This window comes from Drosophila ficusphila, unplaced genomic scaffold (genome assembly GCF_018152265.1).
Source record: "Drosophila ficusphila isolate 14025-0441.05 unplaced genomic scaffold, ASM1815226v1 contig_198, whole genome shotgun sequence".
Classification (NCBI taxonomy): Eukaryota; Metazoa; Arthropoda; class Insecta; order Diptera; family Drosophilidae; genus Drosophila; species Drosophila ficusphila.
The window spans coordinates 12,182,075-12,199,016 of record NW_025064092.1 but is presented as its reverse complement, the minus strand read 5'-3'; the positions used below and the strand labels follow the sequence as shown (position 1 = coordinate 12,199,016).

The 16,942-nt window shown below is 44.1% G+C and overlaps 5 protein-coding genes across 7 annotated transcripts; 3 read left to right on the top strand and 2 right to left on the bottom strand.

Annotated features, from left to right (window-relative positions):
• The first annotated feature begins 987 nt into the window (after positions 1-987).
• On the top strand, positions 988-7,069 carry LOC108097316 (protein trapped in endoderm-1). 2 transcript variants are annotated; one of them, XM_017199535.1, is made up of 8 exons: positions 988-1,327; positions 2,514-2,799; positions 5,270-5,421; positions 5,499-5,644; positions 5,773-5,873; positions 5,939-6,041; positions 6,182-6,672; positions 6,750-7,069. In XM_017199535.1, exons 3-8 carry the CDS (start codon positions 5,271-5,273, stop codon positions 6,934-6,936), a joined length of 1,179 nt encoding a protein of 392 aa, XP_017055024.1. In that variant the 5' UTR covers positions 988-1,327; positions 2,514-2,799; position 5,270; the 3' UTR covers positions 6,937-7,069. The 2 variants fall into 2 exon arrangements, with proteins under 2 accessions (XP_017055024.1, XP_017055023.1); XM_017199534.1 differs by lacking the exon at positions 2,514-2,799.
• Positions 7,070-7,519: 450 nt separating this feature from the next.
• LOC108097317 (60S ribosomal protein L35) lies at positions 7,520-8,463 on the bottom strand. Of its 2 annotated transcripts, none has more exons than XM_017199536.2 (3): positions 8,349-8,463; positions 7,937-8,105; positions 7,520-7,872 (listed from the first exon to the last, which is right to left on the bottom strand). In XM_017199536.2, exons 2-3 carry the CDS (start codon positions 8,074-8,076, stop codon positions 7,641-7,643), a joined length of 372 nt encoding a protein of 123 aa, XP_017055025.1. In that variant the 5' UTR covers positions 8,077-8,105; positions 8,349-8,463; the 3' UTR covers positions 7,520-7,640. The 2 variants fall into 2 exon arrangements, with proteins under 2 accessions (XP_017055025.1, XP_017055026.1); XM_017199537.2 differs by having other exon boundaries at positions 8,387-8,458.
• Positions 8,464-9,434: 971 nt separating this feature from the next.
• Positions 9,435-10,416, top strand: LOC108097259 (ras-related protein Rab-18). Its single transcript, XM_017199447.2, has 3 exons — positions 9,435-9,613; positions 9,705-10,137; positions 10,225-10,416. Exons 1-3 carry the CDS (start codon positions 9,555-9,557, stop codon positions 10,324-10,326), a joined length of 594 nt encoding a protein of 197 aa, XP_017054936.1. The 5' UTR covers positions 9,435-9,554; the 3' UTR covers positions 10,327-10,416.
• A 217-nt stretch (positions 10,417-10,633) lies between these two features.
• LOC108097256 (RNA-binding protein 25) lies at positions 10,634-15,270 on the bottom strand. Its single transcript, XM_017199445.2, has 6 exons — positions 14,854-15,270; positions 14,539-14,780; positions 13,058-14,270; positions 12,155-12,977; positions 11,393-12,039; positions 10,634-11,238 (listed from the first exon to the last, which is right to left on the bottom strand). Exons 1-6 carry the CDS (start codon positions 14,914-14,916, stop codon positions 11,143-11,145), a joined length of 3,084 nt encoding a protein of 1,027 aa, XP_017054934.1. The 5' UTR covers positions 14,917-15,270; the 3' UTR covers positions 10,634-11,142.
• Positions 15,271-15,462: 192 nt separating this feature from the next.
• On the top strand, positions 15,463-16,841 carry LOC108097257 (NAD-dependent protein deacylase Sirt4). Its single transcript, XM_017199446.2, has 2 exons — positions 15,463-15,731; positions 15,970-16,841. The coding sequence occupies exons 1-2, from the start codon at positions 15,551-15,553 to the stop codon at positions 16,725-16,727; spliced, it is 939 nt and encodes a 312-aa protein (XP_017054935.1). The 5' UTR covers positions 15,463-15,550; the 3' UTR covers positions 16,728-16,841.
• Positions 16,842-16,942: the final 101 nt, after the last annotated feature.

Here is a 16,942-nt window from a genome sequence, read left to right as displayed (position 1 = left end):
TTTTAACTGGCACAAACACTTGGTAGCCCGGTTTGGGCGTGGAAATCGCCTTTTCAGTGGTTGTTTCATGTTATAACCTCGATCTTTGACTGAAAAGGTAAATCCAAAAATCCACCAAGAAGGGAAAAAGTCCTTTTGTTTTCAATTAATGACCTGTGATGATGCCAAATTTTGGTACCAAATGGATATAATTTTTTCTTTATTTGTTACTCGCAAAAAGACGATTTTATAGTTATGTTCTTATGTTATGTTTTTTATTAATTTTTTTTTGTATATATATGTTCTGTTCTCATCACTAATAACGAGTATTTAATAAGCGCGACCTTGAGGAAAAGCTAGGAAAAAGTCAATGGCGCTAAAACATGCAAATTGGTAACACACACACCGTTGGCCATGAACTTGGCACTAATAACGAAAATGATAAATGATTGGCCAATCAAAAACCATGTGCAACTGTCGCATGAGTAAATTGATTAGCACGGATCGAAATACAGCAAAAATCCAACAAACTATGCGCTTATATGTATAAGTTAGTTTTATTTATACGTCCAAAGCCCGTTTAAAAATGCTTCTAGACCCCGCTTGGAATTTTAAACATCGATAGGCGCCTGCGCACCGTTGCGCATGATATCGATAGAACAGAGTGTTAAGCCTATGGTAGAATAATATAAGATAGTCTCTTCGTGTCCCTTAAACCAATGCACCGTTGGTTTCAAATGGTTTTAAAATATGACAATAAGTTAACATTTTTGTATAATTTTTTTCAACCCTGCAATACATATTTGTGCAATAAAAAATGTTACGCCTTGCGTTGCTGCAATAACCTTAACAAGTATTTTTTCATTTGAACACAAGGGCTAACGTTAATGGACTGAACCCGAAAGATTTTGCACCCGACGAGACTAGCTTATACAGACTCGTTTTACTATGCCTTATACTTATTCTACCATGGGTCGGGGCTTAAGCCTCTCTTATATAAATTCATATTCTTGCTTGATCTGTTAAGCGGTGAGGTCGACGTGGAGCTGCGTTGCGCTGTTGTTGTTAATTGCCAAAGAAAATACGAAATTGTTCGCTTTGAGATCGGAGATCTCTCCGTTATTTTGGGCCTCTCTTTCGATAAGTTAAAGTCGGAAGGCCAGAATCGGTTGAATATATATTTTTGTTGCATTTTTTTGCTGTGCTGTGCGGTTTATCGTCAAGATCGGTGTTTGTCAATTCGAAAAGAGTGCTGTGCGCCTGACAAAATGCAATTTAAAAGCATTTAAGAAACGCCAAACGAAGAATAAATAATAAACGGAAAACACAGAAACGGGTTCGTGTTCAGGTGAGTTGTTTTTGGCTTTTGTTTCTCTTTTTTAAGACCAGAATCCGGCCAAAAGCGGCCTCACTTTTGTTAACAATTTGAGTTGCGCGTTTTTAGTGTTGTTGCATTTGGTCCACACGGACACACACGCGTGCAAACTGCATCTGTATCGGAGTTTGTAAGTGTAGTGAAACGATAATGGAACGGCTGTTTCTACAATATAGAATATCTCCATCCCCCTCGCTCGCATCCTAAATCCCGAATTCCACCCTCTCAAAATCAGCAAAGAGGGGAATGAAATGGGGAAGGGGGAGAGGAGACGACATAGTGCAACACATACACCGGAATTAAATCTAATGAATTACCAAAGAATCAAATTCAATATTCAATATTTCTCATATAAAATGAGAAGAATGTTTTCTTTTTATATGAAATCTTTTGAAACTCAAAAATGTGGAACTTGAAGTATAACTTTACTTTCATTGCATATCTAGGTTTGATTGAGCCAAAGTCTTTTGCTTTTATTTACACAGATTTTTTGACTGCGCCGCTTCCGATGTGCTTTCTCTTTTTCTCTTCCTCTGTCCAAACATCAGCTGTATGAGTCATTCATTTCCCCGTCCCTTTTCCACCACAACAGTTGGTAGCGAGTCATTCAGCTCAAGACTCTGAAAAACCCAGCTCCAAACCGATCCAATACACATATGTATGTATGCACTATCTACAAATGACTTTCGTACATATATATCCAGTGTACCCCCTATCAACAAACTTATTTGGGCACTACACTTGTATTAAGCTTTCGATTAGTCAGCAGAGCGCAAAAAAATGGGAAATATTTCTGGTGCATTGACTCGATAAGAAAATATGACGGGAACCATGTTTTTTAAATAGATCTTTTTTAATTAGAAAATTACAGAATCCAATTCTCCGCTCCCCCATTGCAACAGAATCGTTCCAATCGAATATTTCCAAGAACTATTATAATCAGTTTGAAACATCCTAATGTTTGATAAGATTTTTTCCTTTGATAGATCTCATATGTGATAAGCTAAGCATACCCACACATACATACATATTAACTAGGAAAGATATAAACTTCAGTGATAAAATGATCAGTCCAAAAACACATATTCTTTGATTAGCCATATTTGCATTTGACTTCCCCCTCCCAAAATAAATATTTATTGATTGATTATTTTTAAAGCTTTGTTCCGCAGCTTGTCTTGGATTTTGTGAGTGAGTGGGGGACGGCGTCGAAGAATTCCGAGCGATGGGAATCCAAGGCTGATAACACTTTAATGTAAACATACAAACATCCCTTATGTGCTTAGCTGTGTGTACATAATATGCATATTCGTGAGGCGGCGAAGAAAAGTGAGGAGAGGGCGCGATCCGAACATCCCAACGAGGGGGAGCGCTATCTCTGATATCTGTGCCATCATCACTGCCAACTGTTAAGCAGGGGCTTACGCACACTCGAGGTTAACTAGGTAGGTCTAGTTATATGGATATATGTAGGGTCGTTCAACATAACGAAAAGTGCGTCGGTTTTAAAAAAATGTGTTACCAGGAAGAGCACTCCTCCACAAGAGTACTTTTATAAGTAGTTCATACACTTTAGTACAACACCGAAACTCTTTAAAAAACAGAGCAGTTCTATGTGACTAGCGTTGCTGTGTGGGCACGCATGTATGGAAATGGAATTGAATAAAATGGCTTTGGATGGTGCGCATATTGGACGGGATGGTACGGCTTGCCATGTTATATATGGGATGCATATTCAGATTTCCAGTTGCGGGGCGTTGCTCCCCCTATTCAAAAATAATAAGAACGAAACACTGAAGAGACCGAAAGAACTGAAACAACATACATGGAGCTGAAAAGCAAACACACATGTTGATCATGCATGAAAGCGAGCCGTTCCCCCGCCCCACTTATCACCCCCACCCAGATTCCTGCACAGTACCCCTTCTCGGGGCCCTGGGGTTCCCATGTTCCCGGGTTCCCGTTCCCGTTCCCAGAAGCACCACCACGCACCGGAAACATCGTTAAATGCGTAACAAGGCGCTTTTTAATTTAACATATCCAAATGCAAAGCACTAAGTAAATGAAATTGTGTGCACTGCAAAAGAGTTGGACACCGCGTTGCCGCAGGGTGAAACCCACAAAAAAGCATGGAAAGCACGGTCTAATTGAAACTGTCATTGATTCAGTACGCGCAACATATATAATATAGTATGATGGTGGGTTCTCTTTGATGGCATTGGTAAACGGGAAACTGACACCGCAACGGAATCCATTTGATTGCATTTGTGTCGCCAGACTCTTCTGTCATTGCTTTCGCTGCTTATCAACTGGAAAAAGAAAGGAAAATGAAAATTTAATTGGTCGTAAAAAAGTGCATCAATGGTAAAGTCGCTGATAGCTCCTTTCTGCTTGTTCGCAAAGATAACAATATTACAAATTCTAAAAGGGGCCTTTTAAAAAGCGAGATTCAAAAAACAAATGCGTTTCAAAACCGTAAACACTTGTTAACAATCCCTTCTTGAGATAAGGTTTATTATGTATTTATTTCCAAATTTCGTCGAATCTATGTACATATGGTTGATATGTAATAAATTGTTGTTGTTTGTCGCTTGGACAGTATGCGTTGATAGCTTCGATTCAAATCTGTTTACCATTATGTCATGTATCAAACACGTTTTTATTTATTACAAATATACAGGTTTAGATCAAAATTCATTGCATGATGTTATCACAAATTGAGCGCTAAACGCGGTAGTAATTTGTTATAGTAAACAATTAAATACACACACTGTCCGTTTTTATAATAAGAATAATGGCGACTTCTAAAATCGGCTTACTACTCAGAATTTCATTTGCATTGAACTGAACTGATATTTTCCGAATAGTAGAACTAAATGTACGTGACATAGAGGGAAAAACCATGGAAACACAAAAGTAGTACGTAAAATAATTAAAAAGAAAGCGGCGGAAACTGGTCTTCCAAATGATGTTAATGAGTCATCAGACCAATATACCTATTTAGCAGAAAAGCCCGAGCTGACTAGTATGCAAATAAGCAGGGCTTTTGTAAATAGTTAGACAGGAATTAAAGATGTCACGCATATTTTTTTCAACAGTCCAAAACTGTCGGACATACATTTTTAATTACAACTAACAAGCGTCTTACGTGTTCCTGTCCGCGTTTGACATTGATCCCCTTCTGAATCCTGATTCGATAATAATAATCTTGTAGCCATCAATCACGCAGGCAACGGCGGTTTTATATGTATAACACTAATATTCGAAGCAGTTTGCCTTGCTCAAGTGATGAGGAAATTGGCGGAAAACTCGAACTTTTGATCAAAAAATTCGTACAAATGTCCATTCATATGGCGTGCAAACCGGCTCAATCATTGCGGTTGACCAGTTGGCCGGCAGAAATCTTATAACGCAGTCAGTTCGCATAAATCAAATGTCTCGGATGCGATAAGTCGGTGGGAGTATGCAGACTTCCTCGCTAATCCGGGCGATCGGCGATCGGATCGAGTTTTCCTCGGCCATGCGCTATCCAGCCGAGCAAACTGGGCTACTGCATCCGCACCGCAGAGCAGCAATTAGTTAACTCTTTCTATCTTCCCGCTTATATATACATTACGTCCATTCATTCACAGATTTTCACGCTAGTCGAGCTTGATTGCGCGGATAATGTTTCCTTTTCGTGCACAGAAAAAAAAATGGTTTGGTAAAAGGCTGTTAATATATTCGAATTAAATTAATATACGGGCTTTACAAATTCATCTCAAAACTAATTATTATGCTATGCATATTACGTTTTCACTATAGTTGTCTGCCTTTAAAATGCAAATGCAAATAAACGAATTTATCCTCTTATCTCTTAACAAAACTCGACTTATTAAATACCACTAATGACATCCTCTTCTTTGTTTCCCGCAGAATGGACAAGGACATGGCTATGGGACTGGGGCTGGACCTGGAACAAGACATGTTGATGGATGCCCCAATAACAACGCAGTCCATCTACCCGCACTCGGCGACATTATTTGCGGCAATTAGTGCCTGTGTCTTTGTGACAATCGGCGTTCTCGGTGAGTAATACCTGCTGCTCATCCTGCTGCTCCTCGATCGCCCATGCTAACCTGTTTTTGCCCGGCTCGACCCGCAGGCAACCTGATCACCCTGTTGGCGCTGCTCAAGAGCCCCACGATACGGGAACACGCCACGACCGCCTTCGTCATCTCGCTGAGCATCTCCGACCTGCTCTTCTGCTCCTTCAGTCTGCCGCTGACGGCGGTGCGATTCTTCCAGGAGGTGAGTCATCCTTTCTTAGGTCTGCCAAAGAATACAATTAATACTTGAATTGGGTGTTTTGTTATGTTTTCTACATAACTCTTCGGATAACTATGCTTACCATATTTTTTAAACAATTTTTCTCGTAGAGCTGGACCTTTGGTACCACGTTGTGCAAGATTTTTCCGGTAATCTTTTACGGCAATGTGGCCGTTTCCCTCCTCAGTATGGTGGGCATCACGCTGAACAGGTAAGCCCAGATCAGTCCTTTTTGTCAATTGAATAAGCTAATCCGTTCTCCTAATCCTCTGGCAGATATATACTCATAGCATGCCATAGCCGCTACTCGCAGATATACAAGCCCAAGTTCATAACCCTGCAGCTGCTGTTCGTGTGGGCCGTGTCCTTTCTCTTGCTGGTAAGTAACTGAAAAGAAATATCCTTTCAAGAAGATTTACAGACTGATACAGACTGTCCCACTAAGATGAGATTTTTTATTATAAAACCGTTAGGAATTAAAAATCAACATCCTTGATATCCCTACGTTTTGTTTTACAGCTGCCACCCATTCTGGGCATCTGGGGCGAGATGGGTCTCGACGAGGCTACCTTCTCATGCACGATACTCAAGAAGGAGGGAAGATCGATCAAGAAGACGCTGTTCCTGCTCGGTTTCCTGCTGCCTTGCTTGGTGATCATTGTGTCGTACTCCTGCATCTACATCACGGTGCTGCATCAGAAGAAGAAGATACGCAACCACGACAACTTCCAGATCGGTGCGAATGCGGCGGGCAAGGGCTCTTCCGCCGGCGGATCCTACATGACCACCACGTGCACGCGAAAGGCGCGCGAGGATAACCGCCTGACCGTGATGATGGTCACCATTTTCTTGTGCTTCCTCATCTGCTTCCTGCCGCTAATGCTCGCCAATGTGGTGGACGACGAGCGCAAGACCTCGTACCCCTGGCTGCACATCATCGCTTCGGTGATGGCCTGGGCCTCCAGCGTTATCAATCCGATCATCTATGCAGCCAGCAATCGCAACTACAGGTAAGTGCAGGGTTCCAGTGGTATAAATATTGGGGAAGGTCATGTTCTATAACTAATTCCTAATATCTCTCTTTTAGAGTGGCATATTACAAGATCTTTGCGCTGCTTAAGTTCTGGGGCGAGCCATTGTCGCCCATGCCAAGTAGAAACTATCACCAAAGCAAGAACTCAAAGGAGCTGTCGGGCGTCATCCGCAGCACGCCGCTTTTCCACGCAGTGCAGAAGAATAGTATTAACCAAATGTGCCAAACTTATTCAGTATGATCGAGATCGCAATCGAGTCTTTGTATTAATTATCTATCTATTACTTCTTAATTTATAAATTTACAAACGATGTACGGCAGTGCTTACATCAAAGACAATCGAATTAAATATATTTACGTAGTCCAATTGAGAAGGCGCTGTTTTGTGTTTTATACTTTTTAGATAAAGCCGTGTCTGACGAACCAGTTTTACATTGGCTACAACAATACTATCATTGTTTATTATTAAAATTCACATATTTTGTTTTTTACTTTGTATTCAAATTTGAGAGTGGTACTTGGGACATTTGAAAAAAATAGTATTGGTGACTATTTCATTTGATTTTCGATTCGGAGGGTGCACGGTGCATTTTTGGATGGTCTCGTTTTTCTTTTTTTGATATTAATATCATGTTGGAAATGTCTTCCTTAATAATTTGTTCCTAAGCAATTTCATTAATAAGAGTTCTGCTAATCGATCATTTTTGGCACACGTATTTATTGTGCCGGTAAAAACAAGCACTCGACTGCGACTCGTGTTGATAAACCCATGGACAAGCCATGTGCCACTCGCGATTCTCGGTCACAAATCAAACATTCATCGGTTTTTTCACTTGAAAAAAAAGTTTTATTTGTTTTCTTCTTCATGGAAGCGAAGAACCCTTAACGCACACTAGACAGACGAGAAAATAGGCATCCGAATACGGATTCTAGATCGGATCCATCCTAGGCCTTGACGGCGTACTTGCGCTGGGGGAAGATGGAGCGCTTGCGGATCTCCTTCAGGGTCTTGCGGTTGGCATCCCGGGGAGACAAGGCCTTGCGGATGGCGCGGGTCTTCTTCTTGCGCAGATCCAAAGGCTTGTACTTCTTGTTCAGGAAGACCTTACGCAGGTTCTCCTTCTGCTTCTGGTGCATCACAATGTAGACGCGAGCGATGGCCTTGCGCACAACGCGGCTGTGGGGCGTATGCAGAAATCGGAATTAAATTCGCCACATAGAAGTTATTGGTATGTACTCACATCTTGGAGAGCTTCGAAGGGGCTCCGCCGGTCACCTTGGCCACGCGCAGGTTGAGGAGCTCATTCTTCAGCTCGTCCAACTGCTTGGTGAGGTCCTTCTTGTCCTTGGTCCTAAGCTCGGAGCACTTAACCTTCACCATGTTGATTTATTGTTTTGTCCGGCCGATCACTGAAACCAAAAATGTAAAATCTGTTAGTTCTGTATAAACATTCGGGAAAGCGGCATCAGTTCACAGAAAACCACAATGCAAAAAGTTAGGTTATTTTGGGCACTCAGTTGGCTCAACATCTAATAGATGCGCCTCTCGATGCTACAACTGTGCAGTTTTTTTTAGCCAGCAGGTGTATTTCTACATCTGGTTCACTTTCAAACCCCTTTCCAAAGCTTTACATGCCCTATTTTCCAACTTACGGTTTACCACGTGTTAAATTCCAGAGCGACAAACCTACCTCGTTCGCACGCAAATTAAAAAGAAAGAAAAACTTAGGGGTGACAGAACAGACGATAGTGCCATTCCCGATGTCCGGCAGCACCGGCAGTATCGAATAGATATGGGAGCTTATTTTAGCCAAAATATCAACTATAAATGCATTTAATTAAACATCTCAATAGATGTAATGGCGATCTAATTTTAAGATGCCATATTAAACATGAAAGGATGCTAACTTCGGAAAGCCGAAGATTAGGCACCCTCGCAGTCATTTCATATGTCGAGCAAAATCCTCAAGGGCCAAACAACATCGAAGTAATGGCGGTTTTTTGTTGTTAATATGTTCTATATTTTCACCGATTGTTCCTATTACAGCTATATAAAATAGTCGTCCGATTTTCATGGAATCTAATTTGAAATTCAAGGGTTTTTAGAAAATTCAATATCAATATTCTAAATCGTAATTTTACAATAAAAATAAACATCGATAGTATGTATGTTTTGGTTCCAGAACTTTTATTTAAATTTTTTGATCTTTTCTATAGCAGTTATAGTTGTCCGATTTTTATTAAACTTTTTTATGATTCAAGTCTAGTTAAAAAACTTGACACTCAAAAAATCATGGTCAACGACGTTATCATTTTATTGCCATTAATTCTATATCGACATGAGCAAAATCAAGGGCGTGATAATTTTTACCCATTTATTTTTACTCTATCCGATATAGTCGCCCGATCCGCCCTGTTCTGATTGATATACCACCTTCACTTAGTTTCAATCTTCTGACTAAAATTATAATAGCCTCTGCAAGGATATAAACATATTAAGCATAAGTTCAGGTTTCTAAAACCACAATTTAACATATACATTTCAAGAATTCGCTCTTGTTTACTGTAAAATTCAATAGCCATGATTCATCGGCGTAAGCAAGAAATATGTATCATATATCCCCAAGTCCTAATTAAATAATAAATTAAATAAATATTAAAATAACTCCATTTCCCTGCAGGGCTGCAGTCACACTTAATTTGACGCTCCACCCCTAGCGTGAGAATGTAAACAAATCATCCAGGTGGCAACGTCGAAGCAACAAACTCACTGATAATCCGCATAAATAATTGCCAATTCTTATCTGTTTAAGTAAATAATAGTTTTAAAATAAGTAATAAGTAAGAGCGTGAGACACAATGGCGGATCGGGCTATTAAGCTGCTGGTGATCGGGGAAAGCGGTGTGGGCAAGTCCAGGTTGGGAAAATCTTTTAGATCACAGCCAATGTCTAAAGGCCACTGCGTATATAATTTAAAATGCTTGCATCATTTGTTGTTTTCGTCACAGTTTGATTCGTCGCTTCGTGGAGAACAAGTTCGATGAGAATCATGACGTCACGATTGGCATGGACTTCAAGAGCAAGGTGATGAACGTCGACGGAATCGACTACAAGGTGGCTCTTTGGGACACGGCAGGCGCGGAAAGGTTCCGCAGTCTTACACCCAGTTTCTACAGGAAGGCCCTGGGCGCCATCCTCGTGTACGATATCACCAACAGGGATTCCCTGGTCAAATTAGAGGCCTGGCTGGCCGAATTAGACAGCTACAGCGATAATCCAAACATAGCGATCATTGTGGTGGGCAATAAGATTGATCAGGAACGAGTCGTGGATCGTGAGGAGGGTCGCAAGTTCGCCAGGAAGCACAGGGCGCTTTTCATTGAGACCTCGGCCAAATGCGATCAATTCGTCAGTGATGTGTTCAAGGATGTTGTGGAGAAGGTGGGTTTGCGAGCCAAAGAGTCCTTTTTTTTTGTTTATTATATATGAAACGAAACACTTCTTATAAACTTTAAATATTCTTTACAGATCGTTTCCTCCGAGTACTTCAACAATGGCAATGGCTCTAGCGGTCTGGATATAGCTAGCGATCGGGATCTGGAGGCAAGCGCTTCCACGTGTTACTGTTGATATTTGGATGTTGTACGTGCTTTTGTCAAATTTATATCGTGTATTTATTTAATCGTTTCAATATCACTAGCATAAAGTCAAACTCGGCAATTTACCGTGTACTCCTCTATAATCAGGTGTTAAGATTTAGTTATTTTGTCAAGGATCATTGGAATACATCATTCCTTTTTGATAAATTAATCCCCAAAGGCGTTCGTTAATAAAATTTGTTTAGAGGTGATATGAGGTATAGGTTTAATATCATGTATTTATCCATTTCAAAGACTTGCCCAGGTTTTCCCCGCATCTCCGAATAACCAAAATTCAATTTTCCAATTTTATTTTCATTGTTTATTTAAATGAAGACCGTTTTCTTTTTACTCTCGTTCCGAAAAAGGAGCTAATGCGATGTCTCAACAAAAAAAAAGGGGAAAATGGATAAGAGACATTATTTTTTTTATGTTCGGCATTCTCTCTTCTTGTGTTGTTTCTGCTGGTTGGTTTTATAAGTGATCTTAGTGTGTATTTACATTAATCGATGATACATTTTAGCAATTAACGCTAACAAGGTGGATTAAGAAATCATTGATGCTGCTGCTGCTTTTTATCTATTATTGTTTTTTTTTTTATTTGCTTCACGAAGTAAAAGCTTAGAAAACAAAGCTCGAAATTTGGCCGCAACAATTTCCGGAGCACGCCCTGTATGTACAAAGTTGTAGTCGCTTAGATTCCGTAAGAGTAGCTTAGAGTCTATTCGCGCAGTTGCTCCTCGCCCGACCCCCAGATCCGCACGCGCTCCCGCCCATTAAACCAGTTCCCCAGAAGCGGAGCATCCTTCTACTTCCCCGCAATGCCGCTCTTCTTGGCGTCCAGTTCGTAGATGAGCAGTCGCCACATCTTCACCACAAACACCTCCGCCTCCTCGTCGAGTACCTAAGCATTTCATCGAAAAGAGGGAGAGGGGTAGAGTTTGTATAAGTTTTCAGTAAAACCATTAACGTAAATATAATTGTAGCGATTTGAGGTCCTAAATTGTACACTTCAAGTTGTACAATGTCTCCTAGCGAGATAATCGCAGAGTACTCACCATTTGCACATCGTCTAGGATGCTCTGGGGCGGGCTGCCGGCCAACACTTTGGAACATATAAAATCCACAAGCGTCGGTTCCGGCTCACCGATGTACTCGATGATTTTCTTATTGATCCATGGACGTATTTTGCGTTCCATTAGACCGCTGTCAATCTCGTTGCGGTCAAGCTTATAATTAAATAGCTCCTCCTTTTGCGTGGGAATCCTGTCAATAATGCTTTTTATATGCCGCCGTTTTTCATCATACACCTTTGCACCATTCTCATCCTTTTTGGTGTTTGTAGCGGCAGCATCTGCGCTACTGCTCGCAGATGCAGCTGCCTCATTCTTACCATGTTTGCCACTGCTGTTCTGTTTGTTGCTGTTGCCGCCGCTGCTGCTGTTGCTGCCGCTGCCGTTGTTCTTGCCTCCGGATGTGGCCGAACCCACACCGGATCCCGAACCCGATCCCGAGGAGCCGCCCGCCTGGGCAATCTTTTGGCTAACGGCAGCGGCTGCAGCGGTGGCCGCCGACACGGCGGAGCTCTGACGATCCGCAGAGCTGCTGTTACTGTTGTTGTTGCCGCTGGTGCTGTTTGCCGCACCGCCGGCGGAGCTGCTTGGATGGGCGGATGGTGTGCTGTTGCTCATGTTGTCGTCGTAGTCTGTGAAAGCAAAGGGATCATTAATACTGGCCTCTCTTCTCTTTTTGTGTTTATGCTTAGTATTTAGACTGGAGTTAATATTGCAAAGTAATTTTAAGTCCGATGGCACACTCACCTAGCGGCACCAGCTTTCGCTTTTTGGGATTGATATTGTCATCGTTGTCGTCGTCGTTGACAAATACTCCCGTGGCTTCGATCTTCTTCTTCTTCAGGTTGTTGCCCAGCGTCAGTGAGATAAGCGGGATGGACATGGGTGGCGTGGCCGAGGGCAGCAGGGCATCGTGTCCCGATCCCGGGTCATTTAGCATGGCGCTCTGCGTGGGCGTGTGAATGTTGGCCAGCGAGTCACGCGACTCACTGTTCTGCCTGCTCAGGCTGTCCGACAGAGACTTGTCGTTGTTGTTGTTCTTGGCGTAGCCACTACCATTCGACGCCGTGTCGGCCATTGAGCCATGATCATCGTTCGATATGGAGTCTTCATTCATGCCGGCCATGTCTGGGTCAAAGCTGTCCAGCGGCTGACCCTTTTGCCGCTGCTTTTGGCCCTCTCCACCTTCGCCGGTCGCCGAGGCGGCCTGCTTGCGCTGGTGCACCGGCGCTGTCGCCGCTGCCGCAGCCTCCAGGTTTACGTTGATTAGGATGCGCGGCTCGTAGAGCTTCTCGATTTCGCGGCGCGCCTTCTCGAACTCCAGCGACGGGTTCTCGTACTCCCCGCTGAAGAACTTGGTCTTGAGCTCAGCCAGCTCATCGGCCTCCTTTTCGCGGTCCTTGGAATCAGCATCCGCCTCGCGGACGCGTTCCGCCAGCCGCTGCTGCAGTTCGCGTCCGCGATAATACAGCGAGTCGTCGCGCTCATCATCGTAATCCTCTACGAACTCCTTGAGGCGCTTGGCGTCGCTTTCGCGCTCCTCCTGCCGCAGAAGCTCCTTGAGGCGGTACTGGTGAATACAAAAGTAAGGAAATAAATAAGCTGCTAAATGTGACTAAGACGGACAAGTGCATCTGGCTCGTTCCTTACCTTCTCGTTCTCCTTGGCTTTGCGCTTCTCACGAATCTCCCAGTTTGACAGGCGTTCTTGGTAGGCAGCCTCCTTCTCGCGTGCCTTCTTCTCGGCCTTCTTGCGCTCCCGCAGCTCGTCCTCCATTTCCTTCTCGCGTCGCGAATCGCGGACTGGCTTCAGCATCTTTTCTTCGCGCTCCCGTTCACGTTCTCGATCTCGCTCCCGTTCCCGCTCCCGTTCGCGTTCCCGTTCGCGCTCCCGCATCTCGTTACGTTCCCGTTCCCGCTCGCGCATTTCGTTGCGCTCGCGCTCCCGTTCCCGTTCACGTTCGCGCTCCCTCTCGCGTTCCCGTTCGCGCTCCTTGTCGCGAAGCTCGCGCAACTCACGCTCGCGTTCCCGCTCCCGATCCTTCGAGCGGGACTTTGAGCGCCGGCGTCTTGTTTCCTTGGAGTCGGAGCGCCGCTCCTTGTGTGTATTATCATTAGCGGCCGGTTCTTTGCGACTGCTGGCACTGCGTCCGGTAGAGGAGGACGATTCCTTTGGCTCCTTGGCGGCAGTGGATTCCTTGGCGATGGTTGGAGCTGCCTCCTTCTCAGCCTTGTCCGCTGCGTCAGTGTCATCGCCGCCGGAGGCCGAAGAGGAAGCTGTGGCTGTGTTGGCGGCGGCGGTGGAGCCTGTGGCTGCTGCCGAGGAGCCGCTGGATTTGCTGGTCGAAGACTTGCGCTCTTTTTCACGCTGGTGCTTCTTGCGCTCCTTGTCGCGCTCCTTTTCTTTGCTGGCCGCCAGCTTCTCCTTTTCCTTCTCCTTCTCGAGCTCCTTGCGATGCTCGTCGGCCTCTGCCCGCATACGGAACTTGCCAATCTCACTGCTGATCAGGTTGCGCTTCTCCTCCTCCAATGCGTTTTCGCTTAGCACCTTGATTTTGATGTCGTCCTCGCGGCGCGTCTTTTTGTTGCGGCTAGTGCTACCGTACAGGTCGGCGCGGCTGCTCCCATCGAAACCCTCGAACTCGTGCTTGTGCTCCTCTAGGAGATCGTGCATCTGACTAATGGCGTACTCGTCTTCTGTCTTCTCGTCCACCGAATTTGAGCGGTCGCCGTTTTTGCACTCCTGTTCCTTGTAGTCCTCGATGAGCACCTTGTTCTTGGCATCCACCTTGGCCACTAGCTTCTTGCCGTCGATCTCCATCTCGCTGAGTAGGCGCACAGCTCGCATGGCTGCAATTGGACCGCTGTAAGAAATCAAAAATACGATTAGGCGGTATTCCAGAGACCAGAAGGAAAACCCCATTGGAAGGCTGCCGTTTTTTCGACTTCTGTGCAATAAGTTTAGAAGGAACAAAAGTATAGTCCTAGCTATACAGTCTAATAATTGCTAATTCTTTTAAATCAGCTTAAATATTTTAAAGCTATTTGCTAGTTTTGATGAGATATTTAGATTTTGTGTAACCCCATCCTTCCTAAGTACTTTTCACAACCCCCTGAGTCGCTTAAACCTACTCGAATTCGCAAAAGCCAAAAGTGGATACGCGCTTCCAGTTAATGACCATGCCGCAGGTAGCCAGGATACGTTTGAGCAGTGCCTCCGGAACGCGTTCGCTGATGTTTCCCACAAAGACGGTGATGATTGGTCCGCGGAACTGCGGCTGCGGCTCCGGCGGCCGATGGTAAACTGTTGGCTGTGAGCTGATGGTCGCTGAGTTGCGAAAGTTCCTAGGCGGATTGCCCATGTTCTGCATCATCTGGAAGGAGAGGTTTTTGGGTCACAATGCTACATGTCCGATATGGCACAAGAGGACCGCAACGGTAACTTACATGAGGTGGCGGTATAGATGCATTCATGTACGGCGGCATAGGCGCCCGCGGCGGGTACGACATCTTAGCTAATTGTGAAGCCCTTGTATCCTTTACACCTCAACTTTAGCGTGCTTGCAAAATAAAAGCCGACAATTCACACACACAGGCACAAAAACGACGGTCACTCACACACACACACACGCACGAATGGGCGCAAACGCCACACGGAGTGGTAAATGCGAGTGTGGATGTCCTTTTTCCTGTTTCCGGACCTATGTGTCCGCAAGGATCACTAAAAGGGTCTCGGGTGAGTTGTTCTGCAATTGTTGGGTTCACAGCGCGTGCTGATTCAACGCGTAAATTACCGAATCTCTCCTTTTTCACAACTCTGCGGCCGCTGCTCTAGAGATGGAAGTTCACCAACAAGCTGCTATCGGCTGGTGGCGTGTAGAGATCGATTGCTGCCGTTGGGGTCTGGCAACGCCGAGTCTTGAAAATTATTTATGAGGGAAAATATTAAAGGGACGATTTTTTATAAACACGTATTAGTAAGATATGGGGTTTTTCTTCTTTAATATAACGTAATAGGTGTTCCTCAGCCATAATGCGACGTGTACTCGATTTGTACTTGGTATATCGATAGTATCGATAATCGGTCCAGCTTTAGTAACGTAACCAGTGAAATAAATAAAACTAAATATAAAATATTTTATAAATGCGTGTGGGCCAGTTGCTCAGGTTCCGATGGACCGCTTTCAGAAGCTCCACAGCTAGACAGGAGTACGTGCCCCACCATAAGCCCGCCGTGGAGGATGACATTCGGCGTCTGGAGGACTTCCTAATGTCCAAACCAAATGTTTTGGTTTTGACGGGCGCAGGGATCTCAACGGAATCGGGTTAGTTTTCCAGAATTACTTTCATTATTTTAACGGCCAGTTTATGATCAGAAAATTGTTTTATTGATTATTATAATTATTTTTTTGGTGATCTAAATCACAATCTTTTTAAAATTTTTAAATTTTAAAACCGATTTGTTTTAAGTAAAAAATTGCTTAATTTGTTAAGTACTTAGCATAAACGACTTTGTTTGTGACTTAAAATTGAAAACAAATGTATCGCCCAAATGTATTCTAGGAATCCCCGATTATCGCTCGGAGGGCGTGGGACTCTATGCTCGATCGAACCACAAGCCCGTTCAGCACATGGAGTTCGTCAAGTCGTCGGCTGTGCGCAAGCGGTACTGGGCCAGAAACTTTGTGGGCTGGCCCAAGTTTTCCGCCACGCAGCCCAATGCCACGCACCATGCACTGGCCAGATTCGAGCGTGAGGAGCGGATCCAGGCGGTAGTGACCCAGAATGTGGATCGGTTGCACTCAAAGGCGGGTAGCAAGAACGTGGTGGAAGTACACGGCAGTGGCTATGTGGTAAAGTGTTTGTCCTGCGAGTACCGCATCGATCGTCACGAGTTCCAGAGCATATTGGCCTCCCTCAATCCGGCCTTCAAGGATGCCCCCGACATGATACGACCCGATGGCGATGTGGAGATACCCCTGGAATACATAGAAAACTTCCGGATACCAGAGTGCACGCAGTGCGGTGGAGACCTGAAACCGGAGATAGTCTTCTTTGGGGATTCTGTTCCTAGGACTCGACTGGATCAGATTGCAGGCATGGTCTACAATAGCGATGGCCTGCTCGTCCTGGGCTCCTCGCTCTTGGTCTTTTCCGGCTACCGCGTTGTGCTGCAGACGAAGGACCTCAAGCTCCCGGTGGCCATAGTCAATATAGGCGATACGCGTGCCGATCACCTGGCAGATATAAAGATCTCTGCAAAGTGTGGCGATGTGATACCCAAACTGTTTGACTTCCGCTCCTTGAAAAGCGACAGCTAATTTTGACTACTGCTGATATTTCTTTCAATACATTTGGATAAGTTTTTGTTTCAAATGTTGTACAGTCATCTTTAATAACAATATAGAATAAAATATTATATATTTTAATTATAATTTGAATTCTCCTTTTGGCCAACAAAAAAAAACTTAACATCTTCAAGTTTTATCCAGTTTATGTTAAAAGTCCTATTCCTGATTTTTATAAATATAAATCC

What these genes read in the sequence shown, in the direction of transcription:
- LOC108097259 (XM_017199447.2), top strand. Translation starts at nt 9,555, where the DNA reads ATGGCGGATCGGGCTATTAAGCTGCTGGTGATCGGGGAAAGCGGTGTG. An exon ending in AGCGGTGTGGGCAAGTCCAG is followed by an intron (nt 9,614 to 9,704) that starts GTTGGGAAAATC and finishes TTTTCGTCACAG; the next exon opens with TTTGATTCGTCGCTTCGTGG. An exon ending in TCAAGGATGTTGTGGAGAAG is followed by an intron (nt 10,138 to 10,224) that starts GTGGGTTTGCGA and finishes TATTCTTTACAG; the next exon opens with ATCGTTTCCTCCGAGTACTT.
- LOC108097316 (XM_017199534.1), top strand. Translation starts at nt 5,271, where the DNA reads ATGGACAAGGACATGGCTATGGGACTGGGGCTGGACCTGGAACAAGAC. An exon ending in CGGTGCGATTCTTCCAGGAG is followed by an intron (nt 5,645 to 5,772) that starts GTGAGTCATCCT and finishes TTTTTCTCGTAG; the next exon opens with AGCTGGACCTTTGGTACCAC. An exon ending in GTGGGCATCACGCTGAACAG is followed by an intron (nt 5,874 to 5,938) that starts GTAAGCCCAGAT and finishes ATCCTCTGGCAG; the next exon opens with ATATATACTCATAGCATGCC.
- LOC108097256 (XM_017199445.2), bottom strand. Translation starts at nt 14,916, where the DNA reads ATGTCGTACCCGCCGCGGGCGCCTATGCCGCCGTACATGAATGCATCT. An exon ending in CATCTATACCGCCACCTCAT is followed by an intron (nt 14,781 to 14,853) that starts GTAAGTTACCGT and finishes CTCTCCTTCCAG; the next exon opens with ATGATGCAGAACATGGGCAA. An exon ending in GCGAAAGCTGGTGCCGCTAG is followed by an intron (nt 12,040 to 12,154) that starts GTGAGTGTGCCA and finishes TTGCTTTCACAG; the next exon opens with ACTACGACGACAACATGAGC.
- LOC108097317 (XM_017199536.2), bottom strand. Translation starts at nt 8,076, where the DNA reads ATGGTGAAGGTTAAGTGCTCCGAGCTTAGGACCAAGGACAAGAAGGAC. An exon ending in CCTTCGAAGCTCTCCAAGAT is followed by an intron (nt 7,873 to 7,936) that starts GTGAGTACATAC and finishes TACGCCCCACAG; the next exon opens with CCGCGTTGTGCGCAAGGCCA.
- LOC108097257 (XM_017199446.2), top strand. Translation starts at nt 15,551, where the DNA reads ATGCGTGTGGGCCAGTTGCTCAGGTTCCGATGGACCGCTTTCAGAAGC. An exon ending in AGGGATCTCAACGGAATCGG is followed by an intron (nt 15,732 to 15,969) that starts GTTAGTTTTCCA and finishes AATGTATTCTAG; the next exon opens with GAATCCCCGATTATCGCTCG.